We start from the raw sequence: 22,339 nt of genomic DNA, 5'->3' as shown, positions 1-22,339 counted from the left end.
CAAGAAGAAAGGGTATGTACGTGAGCACTGCATGCCGGATGGGTCCTTGGGGATTGATTTGGTGATTTTTTTTTTTTTTTTTTTTGCTGCTGCCCCCTTTAAAAAAAAAAAAAAGCAAGAAGTGCCTTCTCCTTTATCCTTTCTACACCCGTGTAGGATGCTGTTGTAAATAAAGCTTCCCAGCACGCGTTTCTAAAAGTGAATGTTTCCCATAATACACGGTAGCGCTCCTGCCTATGCCATTAACAGCAGCATGTTAAATATTTGATAATAATGCAATATTCCATCTTGTCTTTTTTCATTATTATTTTAACCATGCAGAATTGCTTGTGAGTTCCTGTTGTCTCCTGTATTTATGTATAATGTATGTGTTCTGTTCCCAGACAGAGGGGAGGGTCATGTTCGTGGATTAATTGTTTTATCCTGTTATGTAGAATTTGGCAACTAACTGCTCTTAGGCTTTGGGGTCGAGAAAGGCCAAAGAGTTCAAGAACTACTTGGTCAGCAGAATATTCTGCGGCAGGTCCATTCTTAAGTGTATAGTTGGGCAGAAGTGTTTTCACTGGAACTAAAATAAATCAATATAGTCTTTAAAAAATCAGGTTTTTAAAAATCAGAGCCGGCAAAAATAGTTACAAGCCTCAGTGCATATACTTAGTCCTTTTAAATGACCACCTTTTTTATAGTTTGCAGGTAATTTTGTTCTAGTTGGTTACAATTAATGTACATGTGGACATTGAACAGAAAAACTTGGGAAGTTGAATATTTTTTTAGAGTAAATGAAATAGAATTGAAATATGTATCTACTATGTTTCTTTAGTCTTAAATATAATTAATATTAACTAATGTTATTATTGTTTTACTTTATTTGCTCATTTTATGAATTTCTGGGGGGCGCAGAGGGAGTTTGTTTTGACTTTTAAGAAAAGAACTGAGAATTCTGATATGTATCAGCACACTGCAAACCCATAAAAGATCACTTGAGGCTAAAAAAAAGCAAACCTTAACTACTTATATTTTATTTATGTTTGTGATGCTGGGGATCTAACCTAGAGCCTCATACATGAAAGATAAGTGCTATGCCCCGGAGTCATGCCCCCTGCCTGAAAAAGCATTTTAATACTTAACTTTAATTTGGTAAAGGATATTTTTGGTCGAATCAAGCCAAACAGTTAAATATTTGTATTAATTGTGGCCTTTCTCAAAGCAAAGTTTGAGTCTTAAGATAAAATTATAGTTTGGCTTTGTACTGTGCATGAGTTAATTTAAAATATTTTTTCTTTTTGCTTTGGGTTTTAGCAAACTTATGTATTTGAAACTTTTATGCATCATTTTTCATGTGCCATTATTTAAGTGATTTAGTGTTGAAGAATAATATATTTTCCCACAGATTAAATCTCCCTATTTAAGGACAAAATTAGTGAAACTGTAATAGTGAAAAGTAGACATCAATTCTATGGGAATTGGCTGGCATTATTTACTTAGGTACACCATAAAATATCTGCTTCAATTAAGTTGCATGTTGTAATAGGAGCTTTTTAGACTTGGACTCCATGATCTTGAAATGTCTGATGTAACTTTTGCCACTAATTATTTTAGTTGCGTAATTTTGGGCAGATCCCATAAGAGCCACGAAGCTGATTTTATGTGTGAAACTAGATGCTCTTAGGTGCAGTCTGGTCGTGAGAGGAGAGAGGAGGGGAGGGGAGGGCATGAATCTTGTTGTTTTTCAAATTTCTTTACACTAAATTATCCTTTTCTCTCTTTTTCAGCCAAGCCAGCACCCTTAGAAATAAAACCTTTTTCAGAGTGGGAGGAATTACAAGCTCCAGTCCGATCTCCCATCACGAGGAGTTTTGCTCGAGAGTAAGTTTGAGATTAGTGTATGTCTTTATTACTCATTATGACGGAAAAGACCTAGAACAGTGGCTGCACGCGGGGATGCCTGGGGGTTCACGTGATGCCAGGGAGTGAACCCATTCAAGTGCATGCGTGTGACCCTGTATTAGCTCCCCGGATCCTCCAGCCATTTCTTTTTTTTTTTTTTAATTTTTGTCTGTCTTTGTGTGATTGGGCCATACTTGGGGTTACTCCTGGATCTGCTTTTGGGGATCACTCCTAGCAGTGTTCTGGGGACCTTAAGGGATCAAGCCTGGGTCAGCTATTGCTCTGGCCCTCTTGATTTCTTTCCTAAATACAGGATTTCTCAACAAGCAGCCGGCCGGCCTGCCTGCCTGCCTGCCTGCCTGCCTGCCTGCCTGCCTGCCTGCCTGCCTGCCTCCCTCCCTCCCTCCCTCCCTCCCTCCCTTTTTTCCTTCCTTTTGGGGTCACACCTGGCGATGCGCAGGGGTTACGCCTGGCTCAGCACTCAGGAATTACTCCTGGTGGTGCTCGGGGCGGCCATATGGGATGCTGGGAAAGGAACCCGGGTCGGCCTCACGTAAGGCCAACGCCCTCCCCGCTGTCCTATGGCTCCGACCCAGTCTTTCGTTCTAAGTCAGTCTTTGCTCTTAATCCACTCCGTCCCCGGCAGCATTTTCTCGTTCTTTTCCACAAGATGATTCGTTCGCCCCACCTGACCTTGCCCAGACGGCTGGCTGGCCCCGGCCGGCCCCGGCACGTGCTCCCGGATGGCAGCTGTCACCCCAACCCCGCGTGCCGGAGCGTGTCAGCCCCAGGGGTCGTGCCGGTGGCCGTCCGTGACGCCGCTCCCTCTGCTCAGCTCCTCCAGGTTCCCCCTGTCCCCCCGGCCGGACTCCGTGCACAGCACCACCTCCAGCAGCGACTCGCACGACAGCGAGGAGAACTACGTCCCCATGAACCCGAACCTGTCCGGCGAGGACTCGGTAGGTGAAGCCTTGTGTCTCCGCCCCGCTGCCCTCGGTCGGCACCCGGCCCCACCCGTTACCCCCGGCCAGCCCCTCTCTGTGTGCTTAAGGGACAAGGGCAGAAAATACTCTCGCAGTTCTTTTATTCATTTAGTTTAGTGTATTTTATTTAATTTTGGTGGGGTGGGGGGGGACATACCAGGTGGTGCGCAGGGCTCGTTCCTGGCTCTGTGCTCAGGAATCACTCCTGGCAGTGCTCAGAGACCACATGGGATGCTGGGGCACAAACTCCGATGGGCTGCGTGCCAGGCACGCGCCCTCCCCACTGTACTGTCTGTTGCTCCGGCCCTCAGTCGCTCTTTAGAAGTAAGATCCTGGGCTGGAGCGATAGCACAGCGGGTAGGGCGTTTGCCTTGCACGCGGCCGACCCGGGTTCGATTCCCAGCATCCCATGTAGTCCCCTGAGCACCGCCAGGAGTAATTCCTGAGTGCAGAGCCAGGCGTAACCCCTGTGCAATGTCAGGTGTGACCCCAAAAAAGAAAAAAAAAAGCGAAAAAAAAAAAGAAGATCCTAAGGCCTAAGGTCGATAGAACGTCACAGTGTTCTATCAAGGTCTGTAAAATGCACATAATGTCGTTGGTTCCAAATAGGAGCGTTTTCCCACGGACAGCACGATTCTCTTGTTTGGACAGACCCCGAGTCAGGCCTTCAGTGCTCAGGGGCTGCTCCTGGCTCTCTGCTCAGGGGTGACCCCTGGCGGTTCCCAGGGACCATACCCAGTGTCCGAGATGGAACCAGGGCTGGCTTCCCTCCGAGTAAGCGCCCTGCCCCCCACCTGCTAACCCCCACTTAGACACACACCCTATCTCTCAGACCCCACGTGACATTGTTTCTTAATTGACACTTATTTTTAAGGTCTTTACCTTTGGTTTTTGAAACTCTTCAAGAAAATTCCGTCTACTGAGAGTGTTTTGTTTGTTGGTGATTCTGCAGGGGGTTTTGGGGGGATCTAGGACTTCCTGCGTGCAAGGCCCTTGCTGGGGCCACACTTTTAGCCAACAGGGAACATTCACTGTGCAGTTCCCCCGACCACGCTCTTCCGTCTTTGGGGCGGACGGATCTGGAGGGAAGGTGACAGACACACCGTTCAGTAACACGCCCTTGGACACGGCTTCCAGGCCAACCTGTTTATTTATTTTTTTCAAATTAGCGAGATCACCACATGGCACAAAAAGCTTCAAAAAAAAAAAAAACAAAAAACATTTCCGATGTTGAAGAATGCAAAGCAATTTAAGTTAATTTGCCCTCTCTCCGGTCTGCTTTCATTCTTACACAGTGATGGGTTGTTGGTTGTGTCCTAGAGAAAAGTATCGGTCAGGATTCGGCCCACCTTGGAGTACCAGAGATCACTGGCAGTGCTTGGAGACAGGCGTTTCTTTCTCACGGGAAAGCACAGAGCTGATCCAGAGTCACTCGGGGACTCCCCACCCCCCACCCCCCCGGCTCCCCCTTCGGCCCTCTCCTGGGCAGCTGACTCCACCAACAGGCCACATTCCGCTCTACAGTACTGCCCTGGAGAAGGTTCCAGAAGCTGAACCTTCACCAGAACTTAGAATGTGGCCAGTTCTAACTTAGCACTTAGAACACAGACCCCCCCAGGCCTAGCGAGCGTGTCTGTGTTCTGAGGGACAGGAGGGTGGGCCGAGTGCCCCACCGGTGTGGAGAGGCCAGCGGGGAGCGGGGGACACCATACAGAGTCGTGCAGGAGAGACACGTGTCAAACCCCAGCCCAGACTTTGACCTTCTCATCTGGGGGCCTCCCACCATCTCTCTCCCCCTGTCCCTGGTCAGTGTGTCCCACCATCACCTCCTCCAGTGATTTTCGTTCCCTCCCCAGTTGTTCACGGCTTTGTCTTACCTGCTTCTATATCTTCCTTCATCTTTGTCTTAACTCTTATTTTGTTCACCAATATTTTTTTTTGATTCACCATGAGATACAGTTACAAGCTTTCACGTTTGAGTTTCTGTCGTACAATGATCAAATCCCATCCCTCCACCAGTGCACATTCCCCACCACCAATGTCCGCAGTATACCCCCCCCCCATTCCAACCCTCACCCAGCCTCCATGGCAGACAATCTCCCCCATACTCTCTCTCTACTTTTGGGCATTATGGTTTGCAATACAGATACTGAGAGGCTATCACGTTTGGTCCTTTATCTACTTTCAGCACAGATCTCCCATCCCGAGGGATCCCTCCAGTGATCACTGACTTAGTGATCCCCTCTCTATCCCAGCTGCCTTCTTTCTCCCCCAGCTCATGAGACAGGCTTCCAACTATGGGGCAGTATTCCTGGCCCTGTGTCTACTGCCCTTGGGTATTAGTTTCATATGATTTTATATTCCACAAATGTGTTCACTGATTTCTATCCTTCTGTTGGATGCCTGAGTTGGGGGCCCTGGGCAGTGACGGGGATGGAACCTGGGTCTGGGTCGGCCTCATGCAAGGCAAGGATGTTCCTTCTGCATTATCTCTCCAGCCTGATTTTCATTAACTTAAAATTTCCCCACCTGGGGGCGGGGCTGGAGCTATAGCACAGCGGGTAGGGCGTTTGCCTTGCATGCGGCCGACCCGGGTTCAATTCCCAGCATCCCATGTGGTCCCCTGAGCACTGCCAGGGGTAATTCCTGAGTGCAGAGCCAGGAGTAAACCCTGTGCATTGCCAGGTGTAACCCAAGAAGCAAAAAAAAAAAAAAAAAAGTTTCCACACCTGGGATGCTTAGATCATCCTTGACCTCAGTGTTTAGAGAGGAGATGGGGAAGGAAAGAAATCAAGTAGGGAAGAAGAGAACAAGAAGTAATGGGTGAACAGGGAGTCTGGGAACACGGGTGGAGGGATTGCTATTGAATTATTGTGTCAAAAACCCAGCTATCAGTAACTCTGTAGATCATGGCTCTTTAAAAAAGTTTCAAGAATTTCCGCTCATTATAGTAGGCCGACTCACGGGAGAGCCTTTAGGGGATGCTTCGCGGCGCACAGGGTCTGTGAGGTCATCAGTAGGTGTCCACCTCTGGGTACCGGAAGGCTCTTTGGAAAGCGTTAGCCTGTCTTCCCCCATCTCGAACGGCCGCCCTGGCCCCCTCAGTGTGGACATCAGCCTTTTGGGTGACGCAGGAGTGTGTGACGGCCACTTCTCTCCTCCTCCTCCCTCCAGAATCTCTTCGGCAGCAATGGCCTTGACGGAGGCAGCAGCCCGATGATCAAGCCCAAAGGAGACAAGCAAGTGGAGTACCTGGACCTTGACCTGGACTCGGGGAAGTCCACACCGCCACGAAAGGTGGGTGAAACTGCCGCCACCAGCAGCGGAGTCGCGCGTGCTCCAGGTCCGAATCGTCACGTCTCCTTCTGGGGGCGTCGGGGAGGGGCGGGTTATTAATGTGTCCAGTTTCAAGGAGGTCGAGTCTGATCCTTAGTTGCCCGCTGCTGAATCACAAAGTTCACGGAGACTCAGAAGTCTCCATTCTCCTTGCTGATGACTTGGAAGTTGACGCGCCCCGTGAGCTACTCGCAAGCTGTTCTCTCTCTCTCTCTCCCCTTCTGATTTATGTGCTATTGGGCGGGGGGTGAGGAAGACTCTCCCAACAGTGCTCGTGGAGCCAGGGGTCACTTTGGCAGCACTTGGCTAAGCACTGGTTGGTGGTTCTGGGGGACGATGCAGTGCCGGTGGTCCAAGGGGGTACTGGGATGGGCGTGCAATGCTGGGCGACAGACTTGGGAACTAGGCGTGACCTTCTACTCATGCAGTCACCTCAGCCCTTTGGTACCATTTCTGTCCCAAATTCCTGATTTTCCTTTTGTTGAACTCCAAAATCAAGTCACTATGATTTTGAGCAGAGACCAGGTCAGTTTCACTGACCTTTTGTTTTCATTCCTTCATGAACTCACTACTTTTCTTATGTCATTGTTTTTCCCTTCCTCCTGAAATGCATTTTGCCCTTCTCCTTGGGGGGAAAAAAAAAGTTCCTGGTGCATTTTTGTGTGTCTCATGTGGCAGTGCTCAGGGGTTACTCTCAGCTCTGTGGATGTGCGTCCAGCCCTGTGAGCTGCCGCCCCAGCTCACAGCTGATGGTGCTTTTCTCTCAACACAGAAAATACTGTCTTGCTCTCTGCTGGCTCTGTGGCTCCCGTGCGGAAGTCTGCTCTCAGCCGGGCATCACTCCCCTTGTAGGGGATCTGGCTTTTCTCTCTTGAATAACCTCCCTTGTATCTTTGTAGTTTATTTGCAAGTTCGCTACAATATGTGCCTAGACCTCTGGGCAGTTTTCTCCTTATTTGTCCTGTTTAGTGAAAGTGGTACTGCCTTTATTTCTGGATGTGGGGCGGTCCTGGGATGGGCATGCACTTTAAGGGAAGTGGGTCACACCCGGCGATACTCGGGGGTTACTCCTGGCTCTGCTACTCAGGAGTCACTCCTGGGGATGCTCGGAGGACCATGTGGGATTCTGGGAATGGTACCCGGGTCAGCCCCGTGCAAGGCGGTATTGCTCTGGCCCTTCTGTTTTTTTTTGTTTTTTTTTTTGCTTTTTGGGTCACACCTGGCGATGCTGGTAACCTGGGGTTACTCCTGGCTCTTCACTCAGGAATTGCTCCTGGCAGTGCTTGGGGACCATATGGGATGCTGGGATTTGAACCTGGGTCAGCCTCGTGCAAGGCAAACGCCCTACCTGCTGTGCTATCGCTCCAGCCCCTGCTCTGGCCCTTCTGGATGCATATTTTTAAAATCAGTTCTGGAGAGGCGTCTATCCTACTCTCCCTGCATCTTCTAGGCCTTGTATTCTCTCCTGTAAGGTTTCTGATGAGCAGCTGTTAGAACTTCTCACCCTGCCTTTCTGTGTCTTAGCACTCTCCCATTTTCCCTCCTCTTTGGGCTGCTCTCTTGAATGAAATTCAGGAGGGTTTCGCATGTCCTTGAATGACCTTCAGAGCCCGCACCCAGGTCACTGCTTCCCAGACCTTCCAAGCCCGTTTGTCTTACTTTCTGTTGCTGTTGCCTTTTGTTTTTATTTAGTCTTTTATTTTATTATTTTAATTTTTTTTATTTTATAAAGTAGTTCACAATATTATTTAGTCTTTTAAAACTCTGGAATCTTCATCATCATTATCCTGTTGAACGTCAGAATTTTCGTCTTAGTAACGTTCCCATTTGTCCAAGCCCTGAGATTTTAGAAGCCCCTCTCTACTCGTCCTTCCCAACAATGCCGTATTGGAGGCTCTTTCAGAGTCAGGGGAATGAGACCCAGCTTGTTACTGGTTTTGGCATATTAATACACCATGGGGACCTTTCGAGGCTCTCCCATGTGGGCAGGAAACTCCCCATAGTTTGCCAAGTTCTCCCAGAGGGTGAAGTAGGCTCTAAGATATCATCAAGCTTCCGGGAGCTTGCTTTTAAGTCTCTGGATGCTGGCCATTGACGGGATTACACAGCGCCAGGGTCAGTCCCTGGGTGTGACTGCCTAGCTACTGGGAAATGGGAAATCTGGGCGGAGGAGGAAATCTGGAATAATTGACAAAATGTCTTTACACCAAATTCAGGATCAGACGTCCTTGCAGGCCTGGTGTCGCTCATTTCTGCCAGCGCCCCACTCTGTGGCTTGCTTCCTCGTGTGCTTCTTACCTTTTTAGGGCACAGTTTTTTTTTTTTGGTACTGAATCCAGCAGAACCTCGGCCGTGCCTGTACCTTGTCCCGGCTTCTGTCGCAGCTCCTCAGGGAAAGGCGGGTCCCGAGTCTCCCGACTCGAAAGGGCTGGAGAGGGGGTCCAGCAGTGGGACTTGAGGTGCAGAGGCGCCTTCTCTTCTGATTTGAGGCACGTCTCCTCCACAGCTGAAGCCTCCACTTGCATGCTCATCATGTTTTAAGTTACAGGGAAAGGCAGTGGAAAGTTACGCCAAGACCTCGCTCCTCGAAAGGGGTTGTCTTGTGACCCCCGTTAGATTCCAGGATGTGTGTGTGTGTGTGTGTCTGTGTCTCAGACCTATTTTTCTAGGCTGAATGTTACCAGGCAGCACGACTTACTGTGCATTTACCACCCCCCTCCCCCCCTCCTTTGCTTTTTTAGCAAAAGAGCAGCGGCTCCGGCAGCAGCGTGGCCGATGAGAGGGTGGATTATGTCGTGGTGGATCAGCAGAAGACGCTGGCCCTGAAGAACACCCGGGAAGCCTGGACTGATGGACGGCAGTCCACGGAATCAGAAACGCCCACCAAAAGCGTGAAGTGAGAAGGACCCGGTTCCGTCTGAGCGTGAGCGAGCCCCGGGGTAGGAGACCACCTGGTGTGACGGCAGATAGGTCCGAGGGGGGCCACCGCCAACTGCAGCCGACCCCCCGCGGGACCTGTCCGGCATCCTCCAACAACTGAGACTATCCATGGTGCTTGGTGGTATCTGAACAGTTCGTCGCGTGTAAATAACGGGGGGGTGGGGGGGGGTGGGCCGCATCGTGGTGCGCCCAGAGCAGCCTTTGTTCCATAGCTAACACACTTTGTAGTATTACTGTATTCATGCACTTTTTGTTTGTTTCCACTTAAAACTTCGGTGTATTCCCAAGTGTCCCTTAACAGCATTCCTGGGGGGAGTTCTCTCTCCTCACTCTACTCTCTGTAACAACACAAGGTAACTAAGCTACTTTCAGACCGAGAATGTGTTCCTTAAACTACAGTCTAACAGCATGGGGAAGGAGAAGGGCGGACGCCCTGGGCGGCAGGCCGGCCGTCATCCTTAGCTGGACGGAAGGACTGCACCAGAGCCCCGGGGCTCGACCGTCTGTCTGTCCTGGTGTCAGGACCGCCTTCCCTGGTTCCCGTGCGTTTACTTTTACATGGTAGATCTTTGTTAGAGTTTTTATAAGTGACAGTGTTTTTCATTCATCAATGAGTCTGCCAGGTGGGATTTTTTTTTCTTTTTTTGCATTTTGAAAAAAAAAAAAACCAGAATCATCACACTTACCAGGTAGGACTCCAAATCACTGGTGGCACGTGGCGATGTGCTTTTGTAATTAACATGTTTTAAACTTTTGCAAAATGTAGATTAGAGAACTAATCAGGTACGTTCCGGGCACGGGGCGGGGGGAGGGGGGGTGTGGACACACTGAGAGAGAAGGCGCTTGAGTTTGTTCCTATTAGTCCTAACATTGCTGTCCAGTTTGGAATTAATGCAGCAGTGGACACTCACTGTGTGTTAGAGCATCATACTGTGATTTTTGATGAGACAGTAACTCGGATGTTTTTTTTTTCCTAAGAATGAGATTCTATCTCGACACCATAGAGTGCCCTCTCTGATTTTTTTCAACTTGACTTGATACTCTTCTTGGCCTTCTATTTAAATCCCTATGCAATTAATATTTTATACCTGCATTTAAAAGAAAATAGTTGTTATATAAGTGATTCTCGTGTAGCATCTGTTGCTTTTCCAGTAAAAAAAAAAAAAAAAAAAATTAAGGATTTTGTACTGTGATTTGGACACACTGCCCCAATCTGAGAATTCTCGGAGCCTTGCTAATAATGTGAAACCTCAGAGTCACAGATTTCTTCCTACCAGATTTCTGAAACCATCAGAAGAATCATTTAACTGGGTCTGTCCTATAACATGACCCTATGACACGGATATCAGGACCACAAATTATATTTAGTGAGGCTACAGTTCTCTGCCTTGGCTTTGCAGCATCATTTAGAAAGCAGGTCTGATTTTTTTTTTTTTAACTCGGTGAAAAACAATCTCTTATGTATTGATTTGAGACTTACAGGCTTTGGAAGGGAGGAATGCCTGCAACGAGAAGTGGACCTTTCCTGTCAGAGCCATAAGTGGTCTGAGTGGCTGATGTGTCCGGACACATGGCCCGTGGCCATAATTCTGTGCCTAATCAATGTCCAGGGTTTATTTCCCCAAACCGTGAACAACAGCAAAAGATATTCCTAATAAGACAAATTGTAGATTAGACCTATTTGATGCTTTCAGATGTTTGGTTCTTTTTAAACAAAAACTAAAATCTCAAAATTGGATATCGAGGTGGATTTTTAAATAAAAATAAAAAGACTGTTTCAATTTGGTGTACTCATGCTGTTTCATCCTGAAACCACAAAGTGAATCTAAAATCATTCAGATGTGCCTAGACTGTCAAAACAGATTTGATGTGTAGATACTAAATTGTATTACCTGGAGGACGAACCTATTCTAGGATTTAGAACACAGCAATAAACACTATTAATTCAAAAATAGAAATCTTGCTTTAGAAGTTACTTGTCAGAAAGTCTCAGGCAGTTATGAATTATCTAGTATAATTTCTCTTTCAACTTTTACAAAGTTAGTCACCGTTTTCAAAGAATATTACCTGTAGAAATTTTCCCATAATTTAGAAAGCCATTGAATGTTGTGTTAACAAGTCAAATTAAAAGACAGTTTCTTACAGAACTTTATTTTCCAAATACTTTTAGCACTGGAATCTTTTAAAATACAATTTTGTGAGCCAGAACAACAGTACAGCAAATCAGGTGTTTGCCTTACATGCATCTTACCTGGGTTCAATCCCCAGCATCCCAAAAGGTTCCCGAGCCCGCCAGGAGTAACCCTGTGCACAGCCAGAAGTCAGTATGAGCACCACTGAATGTGGTCCCAACACATTGAGCCTAAAAGTCCATTTTATTATTCTACGCATATTTTGACTTCACATTTGTGCTAGTTTTTTTCTTTATCCTGTGTTACTCATATGTGATCAGGGAAATTTCAATTTACAACACTTGGAGGAAGTGCAAATAATAACAGGTCTAAATGCACATCTTAGGGGATTCTGGAATCTGAGATAGACAAAGGACATTTCCACGGTGTACACAAAATCAGGTTATCCTAGTAAAAAAAGGATATAAGCAGTTTCCAGTAGAGATCTGTAACACATTAGAAAGTGCAGTTTTTGAAGTTTGCGAAATAAGCACTAATGAAAACACAATTTGAATCAATCTTTGTTATACCCCAGTTCCCTGCAAGAAACTGGCCAGGTATGAATTGAAACTCAACAGGTTAGCCAGGTAACAGGGAAGAAATTACAAATCTCTTCTTCCCACATTTGATATCACTTATTCCAGGCAACTGTAACATTGTATCGAGATTTAAATATCCAACATCATTTTACTTTCAAAAATTCGAGGGTGAGTCATTCAAGCTACTTAACCCACAGGTGTCAATTAGTGAACTATAAAAGATGGTTTTTGTCTCCACCCTAGACATTTTCTGCTTTATTTTTATCAGTATAAGCTACTGTGGGCATTTTCGAGAATTCCATGAAGGTACTATGAGTGTATGTGTCTGTTTATATATATACTGCGCTATATTTAATCACAGACTACATTTGAAATACGAGAACCTGCTTCATACTTTTATGTTAAGGGCGGAAGTCATTATTTTGTCTGGACTCTTGTGTTTCCACCTGAAGGTCACCGCCTTTGTATTCAGAAATGCATTTTAACTGGAAATGGAACACTCATGTTTGTCTTTTTTTGTTCTTCCTATGAGTGGGAAGTTGCCAGCTTTCCTTTAGCAAAAGCAGTCATTTTTAAATATTAAAAAAAAATTGTCATAGCCATTAATTGTAATTCTTAGATGAGCACTTGCAGTGCCTCTTTATTTGTTCCATTCAAAGCATCGGCATTAGTGTTTTGAATGAACAGCAAGCCTGTAAGTGTTAGAAGCTATGAGGTGTTGTTTCCTGGACTCACTTACAGGTTTGTCCCATTTTCTCAATTATTCAAGCCCCTGTCAGGAACCGAGCATTTGACCCAGTCAAGTGGGAAGAGACCTATGTCAAAGCAGTAACAACTGCTGTCACTAACATCTATTTGTAAATCTGTATATACTTTAAAATCCAACTTGAACCTGACAGTCCTTATGTCATTGACTGTTGTTGACATCAGGGACTTGGAAGCTTCTGGTTTTAGTTTTCCGTCCAGTTCAATAAGGGTCTCTATTCCTTCAGCTCGAAATAACTTGCTCTTTGCTTCCAGAGACTTCTGTTTCCTTAGGTTCAAGAGAGTTTCAACAACTATGCAAGTTCAGGGATGAACAGAACTTCTGCTTCTTTTACAGAAAAAAAAAATGGCTTTAGGACCCAGGCAAAACATAACCATTTCATATGGTTTCACCTTCCTCTCCGCCCCCCCAGCACTGCCAGGAGTAATTTCTAGGTGCAGATCCAGGAACAACCCCTGAGTGTCGCAGGGTGTACCCCAAACCCAAGACCAAAACAAAACAAAACAAACACCCGTGGCCTTTGAGTTCTTGTAACCTGAATCCGTCGTTGATAATCATCTCAAACTTCAGTAGGGAAGCCTTATGTATGTGTTTATTTCTCTCCTCCTGCACTTCTTTTGTAAAGGTCCAGTTGTAGATATTGTCTGCTACCTAATAAAACTTCTCAAACCATTTGGTTTCAACCGTTGGTTGGTTTGGGTCCTGGGATTGTGATGCCATTAAGAACGTAGGACTCTTGAGTTGCCCAAGAGGCTTCTGAACCACAAAACCAGTTCCTGTCATGGACTACACTTCCTGGCCTTCCTCCTGGTAGAGTCGCCCGCATCTCACAGGTTCTTGCTTTGTCGGACTCAGCTGGAAGAATCGGTCTCTAACCTGGAAAATCTGGCCGTGTGCGTTTGCCTGTTACTCCTTCAGGGGTCAGTGCTGGTGGGTTTTGGTGGAGCCAAGGGTCAGTTACTGAGGCTTGCAAGCAGCCTTCACCGTCACTGCTTAGAAAACGAGAGCTGGCCTTTTCTTATCTACGAGTCTCCAACTTCTCCAGTTCCTCTTGAAAACCCAAGAATGACTCTGGAGGCAATCCTTCAACCACCTCCATTTGGCATTTTGTAACCCCTGCTCACTTTCCTGAGCATGTTTGGGGAGCGTGGGGTTATCTCTCTGGGCATGCTGTTCATCATCTATCACCTTGTAAGTAGTAAATCCTTGGGTGATCTGCATGCAGTTCTTTGGGGAGTCTTTCTCTCTGATAGACACGCTGTTTTCTTAGGAGGTTTTATGGAGTGAGTTGGCCGTTCTGTTAACTGCATATTTAACAGAATATGCAGCGGGGCCCATAGTGGGAGCTGTTTTGTGTATTGATTGTGATGGAGAATTCTCCTTAGATTTCCTGCACTAGTAGGACCCCAAAGCAGAATTTTGTTTGGAGTTGCTACCTCGTGGTTAGCTATCCTGGGTGCTAGGGGAGGCACAGAAGTGTGTTATCTTTACAAATTAGTATTTGTAAAATGATACCACGATACGGGAGAGGAAACAGCCTGAGATGCCTTTGATGAGCTCACAGAGGAAAAGCAGAGTGTCATAGCAAAGTTTCACAGAGAAGGACATTGAGCTGGATATGGGAGAAAAGCAGGGGGGAAGGTGGAAGGGCATCTGGAAAGAAAGCGGGATAAACTTACCTACTTTGGGGACCGGAGCGATAGTATAGTGCGTAGGGCACTTACCATGCGTGTAACTGACCAGGGTTTGATCCATCAGCATCCCAATTGGTCCTCCGAGCATTCCTGGGATGATCCCTGAGCACAGAGCCAGGAAAATCCTGAGCATCGACGGGGTATGGCCCAAACCCAACCCAACCCCAAACCTTGCTGCACTTGCTACTCTTTTTTTGGGTAGAGAAACAGAGTCCTAGAGCCCAAGAAAAAGGTGGATGGTGAAGAAGCAAGTGTTGGGTAGTGGATAATCACATTGTGCAAGTTCTGTAACACTAACAAACCTGTGTGGCGACTTTGAAAAAGTCTCTCTGGCAGAGAGAGATAGAGCACCAGGCTGGAGCACGCCCTTCGGAGGATGGAGGATGAGGCTGACTACATCCCCCTCCTGCATCATCCCCTGAGCACAGCTAGGAGTAGCCTTTAGCTCTGCTGGGTGTGACCCCAAAACAACCAAAGTGTGTCCTCTATCCTCATGGCGCTGGTGAGAGCTCAGAAGACGGTCCCCACTCACGGTGTCGGGAGCTTCCGTCTGTCCTCTCCCCCTCTCCCTCTCCCTCCTTCCTGGGAACTTTCAAATAAAACCTATTTTTAACTTCCAAAAAATAAAAGCAGCCCATCGTTGCCAGGGCAAAGTGGTGTCTTCGAGAGCTGCAGCCCAAGGCAGAATTCCCTGGAACTCGAGTTCATTGGGAACGAAGAATTCTCAAGTGTCAGAAGCCGGAGTCAGCCACCAGGAAATGAGCTCCCAGCCTCACCTACGAGCTTAGCGGTGTGATTTATTAATGGGCACGTGCCCACCACCAAGAGTCACCTCTGAACACAGAACCAGGCATAGCCTTTAGCACTAGCAGGTGGCCCCCCCCCCCGAACCAAAAATACAAAAAGAGTAGAATGGAGCCCAGGACAAGAGCATGGGGGGCTTCAAGTCCCTTCCTTGTGAACCTCTGGTCATGAGTTGAAATCCTGGTGCCCCACGTATGAGCCTGGCAGCCCTCTGGTCTGTGATTCCCAACCACCCAGTGCCAAGAGAGGAGGGGAGGCCGTGGCGAGCAAGGCGACGAGAGGAGGTGTGGGAGCTGCAAGCCTGAAGTGTTGGGCCCGGTGAGCACGTGAGCACTGTGGCTCCCCGGAAAGTAACGCAGCTGCAGCTGTGAGCTCGGCCGAGACCGTGTCCCGGGGATCATGTGTGCTAGCATTGCAACCCCGGGAACCCCTCGGCCCAGGGTGTGAACCAACAGCCTGTGTGTGGCCGCACGTCAGGGCAACCAGTAAATGTCTGGACCAGGGCCCGGAGAGGTAGTACAGTGGAGAAGCACCCCAGATGGTCCTCCGAGCACTGTCAGGACTGATCCCTGAGCACAGAACCAGGAGTAACCCCTGAGCATTGCCCAGTGTGACCCCCAGTCCCCCCAAAATGTTTGTTTAAGTAATTCGATCACATAACTCAGAACATCAAAAGTGTTAAGTTGTACAACAAAAACGATCCCTTCCGTGTTGTTTGCATGTTGTGCATTATTAGAAGATTCTTCTATGCTACTGGTCATATGTACTAACGGGACTTGTGCGGTTCGGTTGGCTTGGAAAATCCTTGGTCAACAGCGCCCCCTTGTGCACACAGTCCAACCTGCTGCCCGGTCCGGACAAAACTGGTTGAATGTTCTTTCATGAAATCACAAGCGTGAGCAAGTTTCTAGGGCCCATATGCACCATTGAAACCATTCAGTTAATCAGCGGAGTCCACAAATATCATTCCTTCTTTATTTAAGCTGTCAAAGCAGATGTCCAGGAGCAGAGAGAGTATGGGTGAGGGACTTGACGTTGCATGCAACCCATCCTGGCTTGGTTTGCGTTACCACAGAAGGTTGTCTGAGCGACCTCTGAATGTAGCGCCGGGAGCAGCCTTGAGCACTGCCGTGCACGCACACAAAGACGTTCTCCACTTTTGCCTTGGTTATTCCATGCAGATCTGCTGCGTCCTGTCTTCAGGCAGTTCTCTCATCATATTTTGTCTGACTGAAACTGTTTGTAGCAAGAAATACATGCTATCTGAAGGTCTAGATGATCTGGCTTCTCTTCCTCACTTCCTGCCTTCTGAAACTTATCTCTCTAGCTATACAAATCACCAAAAAGCAAGAAGATGGTGTTTATGAGTTATTTACCTGAAAACTTAGCATCTTTTTTTTTTTTTTTTTTGGTGGTGGTAGGGGTTCAGGATCTACATCCAGAAGTGTTTGGGATGGATGCATACAAGGCAAGACTCAATCCCTTGTACTATCTCTACTGCCCTAAATTTTGAGAGGCACCATCCCCGCAGGGCCGTTCCTGGTAATGTGCAGGGGATTAAAGCGGGGTTGACAAAAACGTATTTTAACAATTTTCTCTTGGAATATGGAATGTAAAGATTCGCCCTCTCTGATGGTGCGTCTCTGACCTACAGCCCCCGGAGCAACTACCTAGCCTGAGAAGTTAAACCACAATCTCTGTGGCCATCAGCCCAGAACGAGCAGATCTTGGTCAATAACGGCCAACTTCCGTTTCCTTCTACCTCAGACACAGGACCAACCAGAGACAGCTAAGTCTGCTCCTTGAACCAGTCACAGCAGATACCTTGCTTCTGGCGGGGCCACCGCTGGCTTTTCCATGACCTCCATTCCTCATCAGAGCATCAGGCACGCCATGGGAAAGAAAGCTCCTCCACTTCCGTCTCTGCTGTGTTCCCACTCGGAGCCTGACTCGCAGAGGAAGCAGCGGACTCCTCCGGGGCGCTAAGCCCTGAATAAGTAGCCTCTGTTCCTTGCATTTTTATCCACCGCCAGTGTCCCGCTGGGGAGTTCCTGTCTAATGCAACTTGGTCTCACTGAGCCGCCCTCCGCCAGCTGTACAGAGCAGTGCAGGCAGCTCTACCTGTTGTGTCTCTTTCTGTGCACAGGGACAGACAGACACTACTCACCTCACAAGGGCCCAGGGACAGGAAAATTAGTCAGCGCTTAGTAGAGACCTGGCCAGAATATGCGACTAACAGACCAATGCGATCATCTCCCTCAAGACTTTTTATTTTACTTTTACTTTCTACTTTACACTCGGAACCCGGGATCCGGGTGAGTCCAAATAAAAGGTTCCAAGACCACTTCGTGTCCCACTGCCACCCCGGCAAAGACTGTGTAGCATGAGAGTACACTATGGAAAAGGGGGGAAATTAGCAAATTCAAGCTAGAAAACATTTCCTTCAAGTACATTTCCATGGAGATTGCAGGAAGGAAGGAAGGACGCTGCCTTTTCCTCCTTTCTTCCAGTCGTCCTGGAAGGGAGGGATTCTGCAGAAATGGATGGATGGCGCAGAGTCAGGAGAGGAAACAGCTGGTGAGTTATGCAGTGCTGCATGGCGGGAAACTCCCAGGCGGGTTGGAACCTGGCTCTACGCAGCATCCTAACCTGAGGACCAGACGCATGGCCAGAACTGACCAGCCAAAGGAATAAAGTGTTAGGCTTTCGAGGGGCGAATGGGGGTGGGGAGCTGTGGGGAGAAAACATATGGGGGCACCAGCTGAGCAAAGTTTAGGCATGTCCACAGAGGCCAGTTTTCCCTCTTCATGGCCATGAAGCCTCCCTGGGAGAGCTGGAGAAATAGGGCAGGGGTTAAGATGCTTACCCAGGGGCTGGAGTGATAGCATAGCGGGTAGGGCGTTTGCCTTGCACGCGGCCGACCCGGGTTCGGATCCCAGCATCCCAAATGGTCCCCTGAGCACCGCCAGGAGTAATTCCTGAGTGCAGAGCCAGGAGTAACCCCTGTGCATCACCGGGTGTGACCCAAAAACAAAACAAACAAACAAAAAGATGCTTACCCATAATTGACCCAGTTCAGTGCCAGAACCCCATGTAATTCCCTGAGACTACCGGGAGAAAGCTCTGAGCATCATGGGGTGTGATACCTCCCTCCCGCAAAGGGCGAAACCCCAAAACCCTTCTGGGGAAGAGAGGCTTAATGCAGGTCCCCATTTTCATAAGATTTTGCTCTTGGTTCAGGCGGAAGTGCCTCTGGAAGCTTCTTTCTCCATCTGTTCATTTCCTTTTGCTTCCAGCTTGAAACAGTGTAGCTTGTAGTTTTCACACAGGTGATCTATTTCTTTATTTTGGCCATACCTAGACATATATGGAGGACCAGCCTTACAGAGCCTGCGCCCTGCCTCCTGCATGCAAAGCATGCATTTAGCAATCAGATTGACCTTGCTTTCTGTTTCATTGATGTTGCCAGATTTCTGTTTGTAGTATCACACTGTTGTGTTCAGGATCTATCCCTGTAGCTTCTATTTCACTCTTAAGTTTGGTGTTTTGCATCGGGTCAGTTTTCCTAAAAGTCTGCCAATCTTATTTGTTCAAAGAACTAGTTCTCATTTTATTTTGATTTTTTTTATTCTATTGATCTCTGCTCTGTGTTTCTCCTTCTGCTTACTTTGGTCGGTTCTTCTTTTGTCCAATTCTGAGAGCAGCTTAGATTTGAGGCAGTTCCCTAGTATTTTGGGAGGCAAAGATGCCCTTTGGTATCTTTTATCCTGAGGCAACATCTCTTTGTTCTGCTCTGGTTAGTATAGTACATCCCCTTTCTAGTGCACTGCATCAGGGACACTTTTTGGTGCAGACAAGAAGCATCTGCTGGTTGGGGGTTGGGGTGGGGGAGGAGGAGAGATAGTACAGAGGGTAGGTGCTTGCCTTGCATGAGACTGATGGGGATTTGATCCCTGGCACGCCATAGGGTCCCAGGAGCCCCTGCACCCACCTTCCACTCCCCTCCAAGGAGTGATCCCTGAGTGCAGAACCAGGAATAAGCCCTGAGCACAGTGAGACGTGACCCCTCCAAAACAAATGGAAAAAATCTGTAAGTATCCTCTTCCTGCAAGTTGACTCTACCTGCAGGCTATGGTTTATTCTTAGAACCAGGGAAGTCGGAATTCACTGCATGGCAGGTGTCTTGCTACATAGCCCACACACACAGTTGCAGTTAATTCTCATGGCATCATAACCAGAGCAGTGTTCCAATGTTGAATTGGGTAAATACGAGAAAATTCTCTTCAAAACAGCTAGGTCATTTGCCTGCACCCGCAGGGGGCTCCTCAGACCTGGGTTAGTGGCATCCCCCCCTTATTCTCACCTTGCCACACGAGCCCTTCCAGGCTGCTGGGTCAGCACTGGCTGTTCCTTTCAGCCTTCGAGTCCTGGGGGAGGCAGGGGAGATTCTGTGAGGTGATGCCCAGGCATGAACAGACTCAATGTCTGTCTGCCTAACAGCCCTTCCCTGCAGCTTTACTGAGGCATCCCTCTCGTCCCTCTTTGCTGCTAAACCCTTCCCCAAATCTGGTTTTGTCCTCATGGTAGGTTACAGGAACCAATCCTTATGTCTCCTCTTTCAAGTATCTTCTAAGTATCTTTCCTCGATCACGTCTCCTATGGTTCTTATACAGCTCTCAGATGCTCATGTACAAACTCAGTATAAATGTACTGGCTGTCTTCACCGGGGCCCCTCGGAGCAGTGTGGGTTGAGTTTCCCTCTCCGCCCCGAGCAGAGCCCCAGCAGCCGAAGAGCTTCGGAACTCAGCCACAGCCATGATCAAGGCCCCTCTCCACACGTTCAGACGAGCCTCACACATGAAGGAACCAGCAGAGGAACCCAGATGTGCGGGACCCCGGGGTGAGGTCTCCAAGCCTGCTCGGATCGGGACTGGGCGTCCTCTACCCAGACCCCCCCGTTTTCCAGACCTCTTATATAAGACCTCTTATAGCCTAGTTCACCCTCTCAGAGGACCTGGCAAGGTACTGAGAGCATGCTGCCCGAAAGCTCGCCGTGGCGCATTCGATATGCCCAAAACAGTAACGATGGGTCTCATTCCCCCTATCCTGAAAGAGCCTTCAATGAAGCACCACTGGGAAGAACGAGTAAAGAGAGGCTGCTAAGATCTAAGGGCTAGGATAAATGGGGACATTACTGGCACCTGCTCGAGCAAATTGATGATCAATGGGATGACAGTGATACAGTGAAGACAATTGCCATTTTTTTAAAAAAAAAAGACATTTGCCATATTGGAAGTAATCGTATTGTTTTTCTACTTATCTTAAGTAGTCATTTGAGTTAAGCCTTCTGTTCTTATCTGTAAATGTAATTTTAAGGCTTGCGAATCAGGATCCAAGAAATGATCATCATTATTACTATTTTTGAGTCACACTCAGCAATTCTCAGGGCACTTTTCTGGCTCTGTGATCAGGGATCACTCCTGGTGGGGCTCAGGGGACCATATGGGGATTGAACTCTGGTCAGCCCTGTGCAACCCTAACCACTCTACTCTCTCTCCAGTCTGAGCTATCTCTCTAAAGAACTACAAACTAAATAAATGCTATATTCTTTTAGCCTAGTGATGTAAATGATATTTGAGAGGCATATCACAGACATTTCTTCCCACTGCAAAATTTTTCTTCTTCCATTCCCTTTGTTGATGTTTGTTGTCAGAGATGGTCAAAGGGGGCTTGGATGCTTGGTTTGTACACTGCTATCCCCAATATACTAGTATATATATGTATATATACATTTGCTTTTTGGGTCACACCTGGTGATGCACAGGGGTTACTTCTGGCTTTGCACTCAGGAATTACTCTGGCGGTGCTCAGGGGACCATATGTGGTGCTGGGAATCGAACCTGGGTTGGCTGCGTGCAAGGCAAACGCCCTGCCCACTGTGCTATTGCTCCAGCCCCTAAATTATATTCATTTTAGAATAAAAAAAATACAAGTAAAAACTTAGGAAGCACTTTCTAAAAAGAAATATCCTCACAAACTTTTTTTGGGGGGAGGGTACTTGGGCCATACACCTGCGGTGCTCTTAGTTTGGTCCTGCCTGTGGGTTCGGGGATCACTTCTAGAGGGCCTCAGGGGACCATCTGGGGTGCTGAGGATCAAACCCCGGCAGACTGCATGTAAGGCCAGTGCCCTAGCTGCTCTTCTGCCCCTACTCCAAGAATCTGTTACCACTACAAGAATTTGTCTACAGTAACAATCGTTGAAGGTTACTAATTTTGTGGTTGTACATGGTTTTACATGTTTTCAAGGCTGGAGTTAGTCTAGTTCCAGCTTTCTTTGCAGTTACATGTGAAGACTGTGTTACTCCAGTAATCATTTTAGATATTTATGCTTCACATGTTCTTAAGAGGATCCTTAGTTTCAGAAATTGCATTTTAATTTGAATTTTTATATTTGTACATGCCTATATCATCATCCAATTAAGTTATAAATATCTCTATACCTCCAGAAGTTTCCTTTACTATTGTTTTCTTTTCCTTCTGTCCCACACCTCAAAGGCAACCACAAATCTGCTTTATACTTATATTTCATTTCATTAAAATTAAATGAGTGAATCAAAGTGGGTACTTTTTGGCTTCACTTAAATAGTGTAACTGAGATTCATCAATGCTGAACTATAAGTCACGAATTCATTTTTACTGGTAATACAGTATCCCTGCTGTTGTTTATTCATTATTATTTGAAAATTATTTCCATTTTTTCCTTTCATAAGAAAGCTGCTAATACTATAAATATACAAAATTTTGTAGGGATATGTGTTTTCATTTCATTAACTCTTAGGAGTAGCCGTAGTAGCCTCTGGTACAATGTGGGGGGCTTTTATTAAATAGCTTTAAGAACATAGATTTTTCAGGTAGTTCTGAGTCAATTTTCAGAAATTGCATTTTTAACGGGCTGGGGGCGTGTGGGTTCAGAATTCAAGAGGAGAAATGTCAATTAGTTAAAAAGTTGCAAGCTCTCCAGTCAAAGGAGACCCCTTCTGTTTGAAGTTCCACATCACTTAGCTCAAAGCTTAGCTCTCAAAACGTTCAAAACTATTTTATTTTACATCAGTGGTGACAGAACTCCGGGACATGGAAACTCAAGAAACAATATCCAGACCCTGAGCTAAGCTTAACACTTCGGTGCAATCTGCAAGTCTACTATCAAAAAGAACAGG

The 22,339-nt window shown here is 47.0% G+C and overlaps 1 protein-coding gene across 1 annotated transcript in view; it reads left to right on the top strand.

The window, feature by feature from the left end:
* Positions 1-13,294, top strand: part of GAB1 (GRB2 associated binding protein 1) — a 119,198-nt gene extending 105,904 nt beyond the window's left edge. The window contains 4 exon segments of the mRNA XM_004606200.2: positions 1,773-1,866; positions 2,723-2,846; positions 6,045-6,167; positions 8,948-13,294. Of these exon segments, the coding sequence (XP_004606257.2) occupies positions 1,773-1,866; positions 2,723-2,846; positions 6,045-6,167; positions 8,948-9,106 (500 nt within the window). The 3' untranslated portion in view covers positions 9,107-13,294.
* Positions 13,295-22,339: the final 9,045 nt, after the last annotated feature.

This window comes from Sorex araneus, chromosome 7 (genome assembly GCF_027595985.1).
Source record: "Sorex araneus isolate mSorAra2 chromosome 7, mSorAra2.pri, whole genome shotgun sequence".
Taxonomy (NCBI): domain Eukaryota; kingdom Metazoa; phylum Chordata; class Mammalia; order Eulipotyphla; family Soricidae; genus Sorex; species Sorex araneus.
This window is presented reverse-complemented; position numbering and strand designations above follow the sequence as displayed.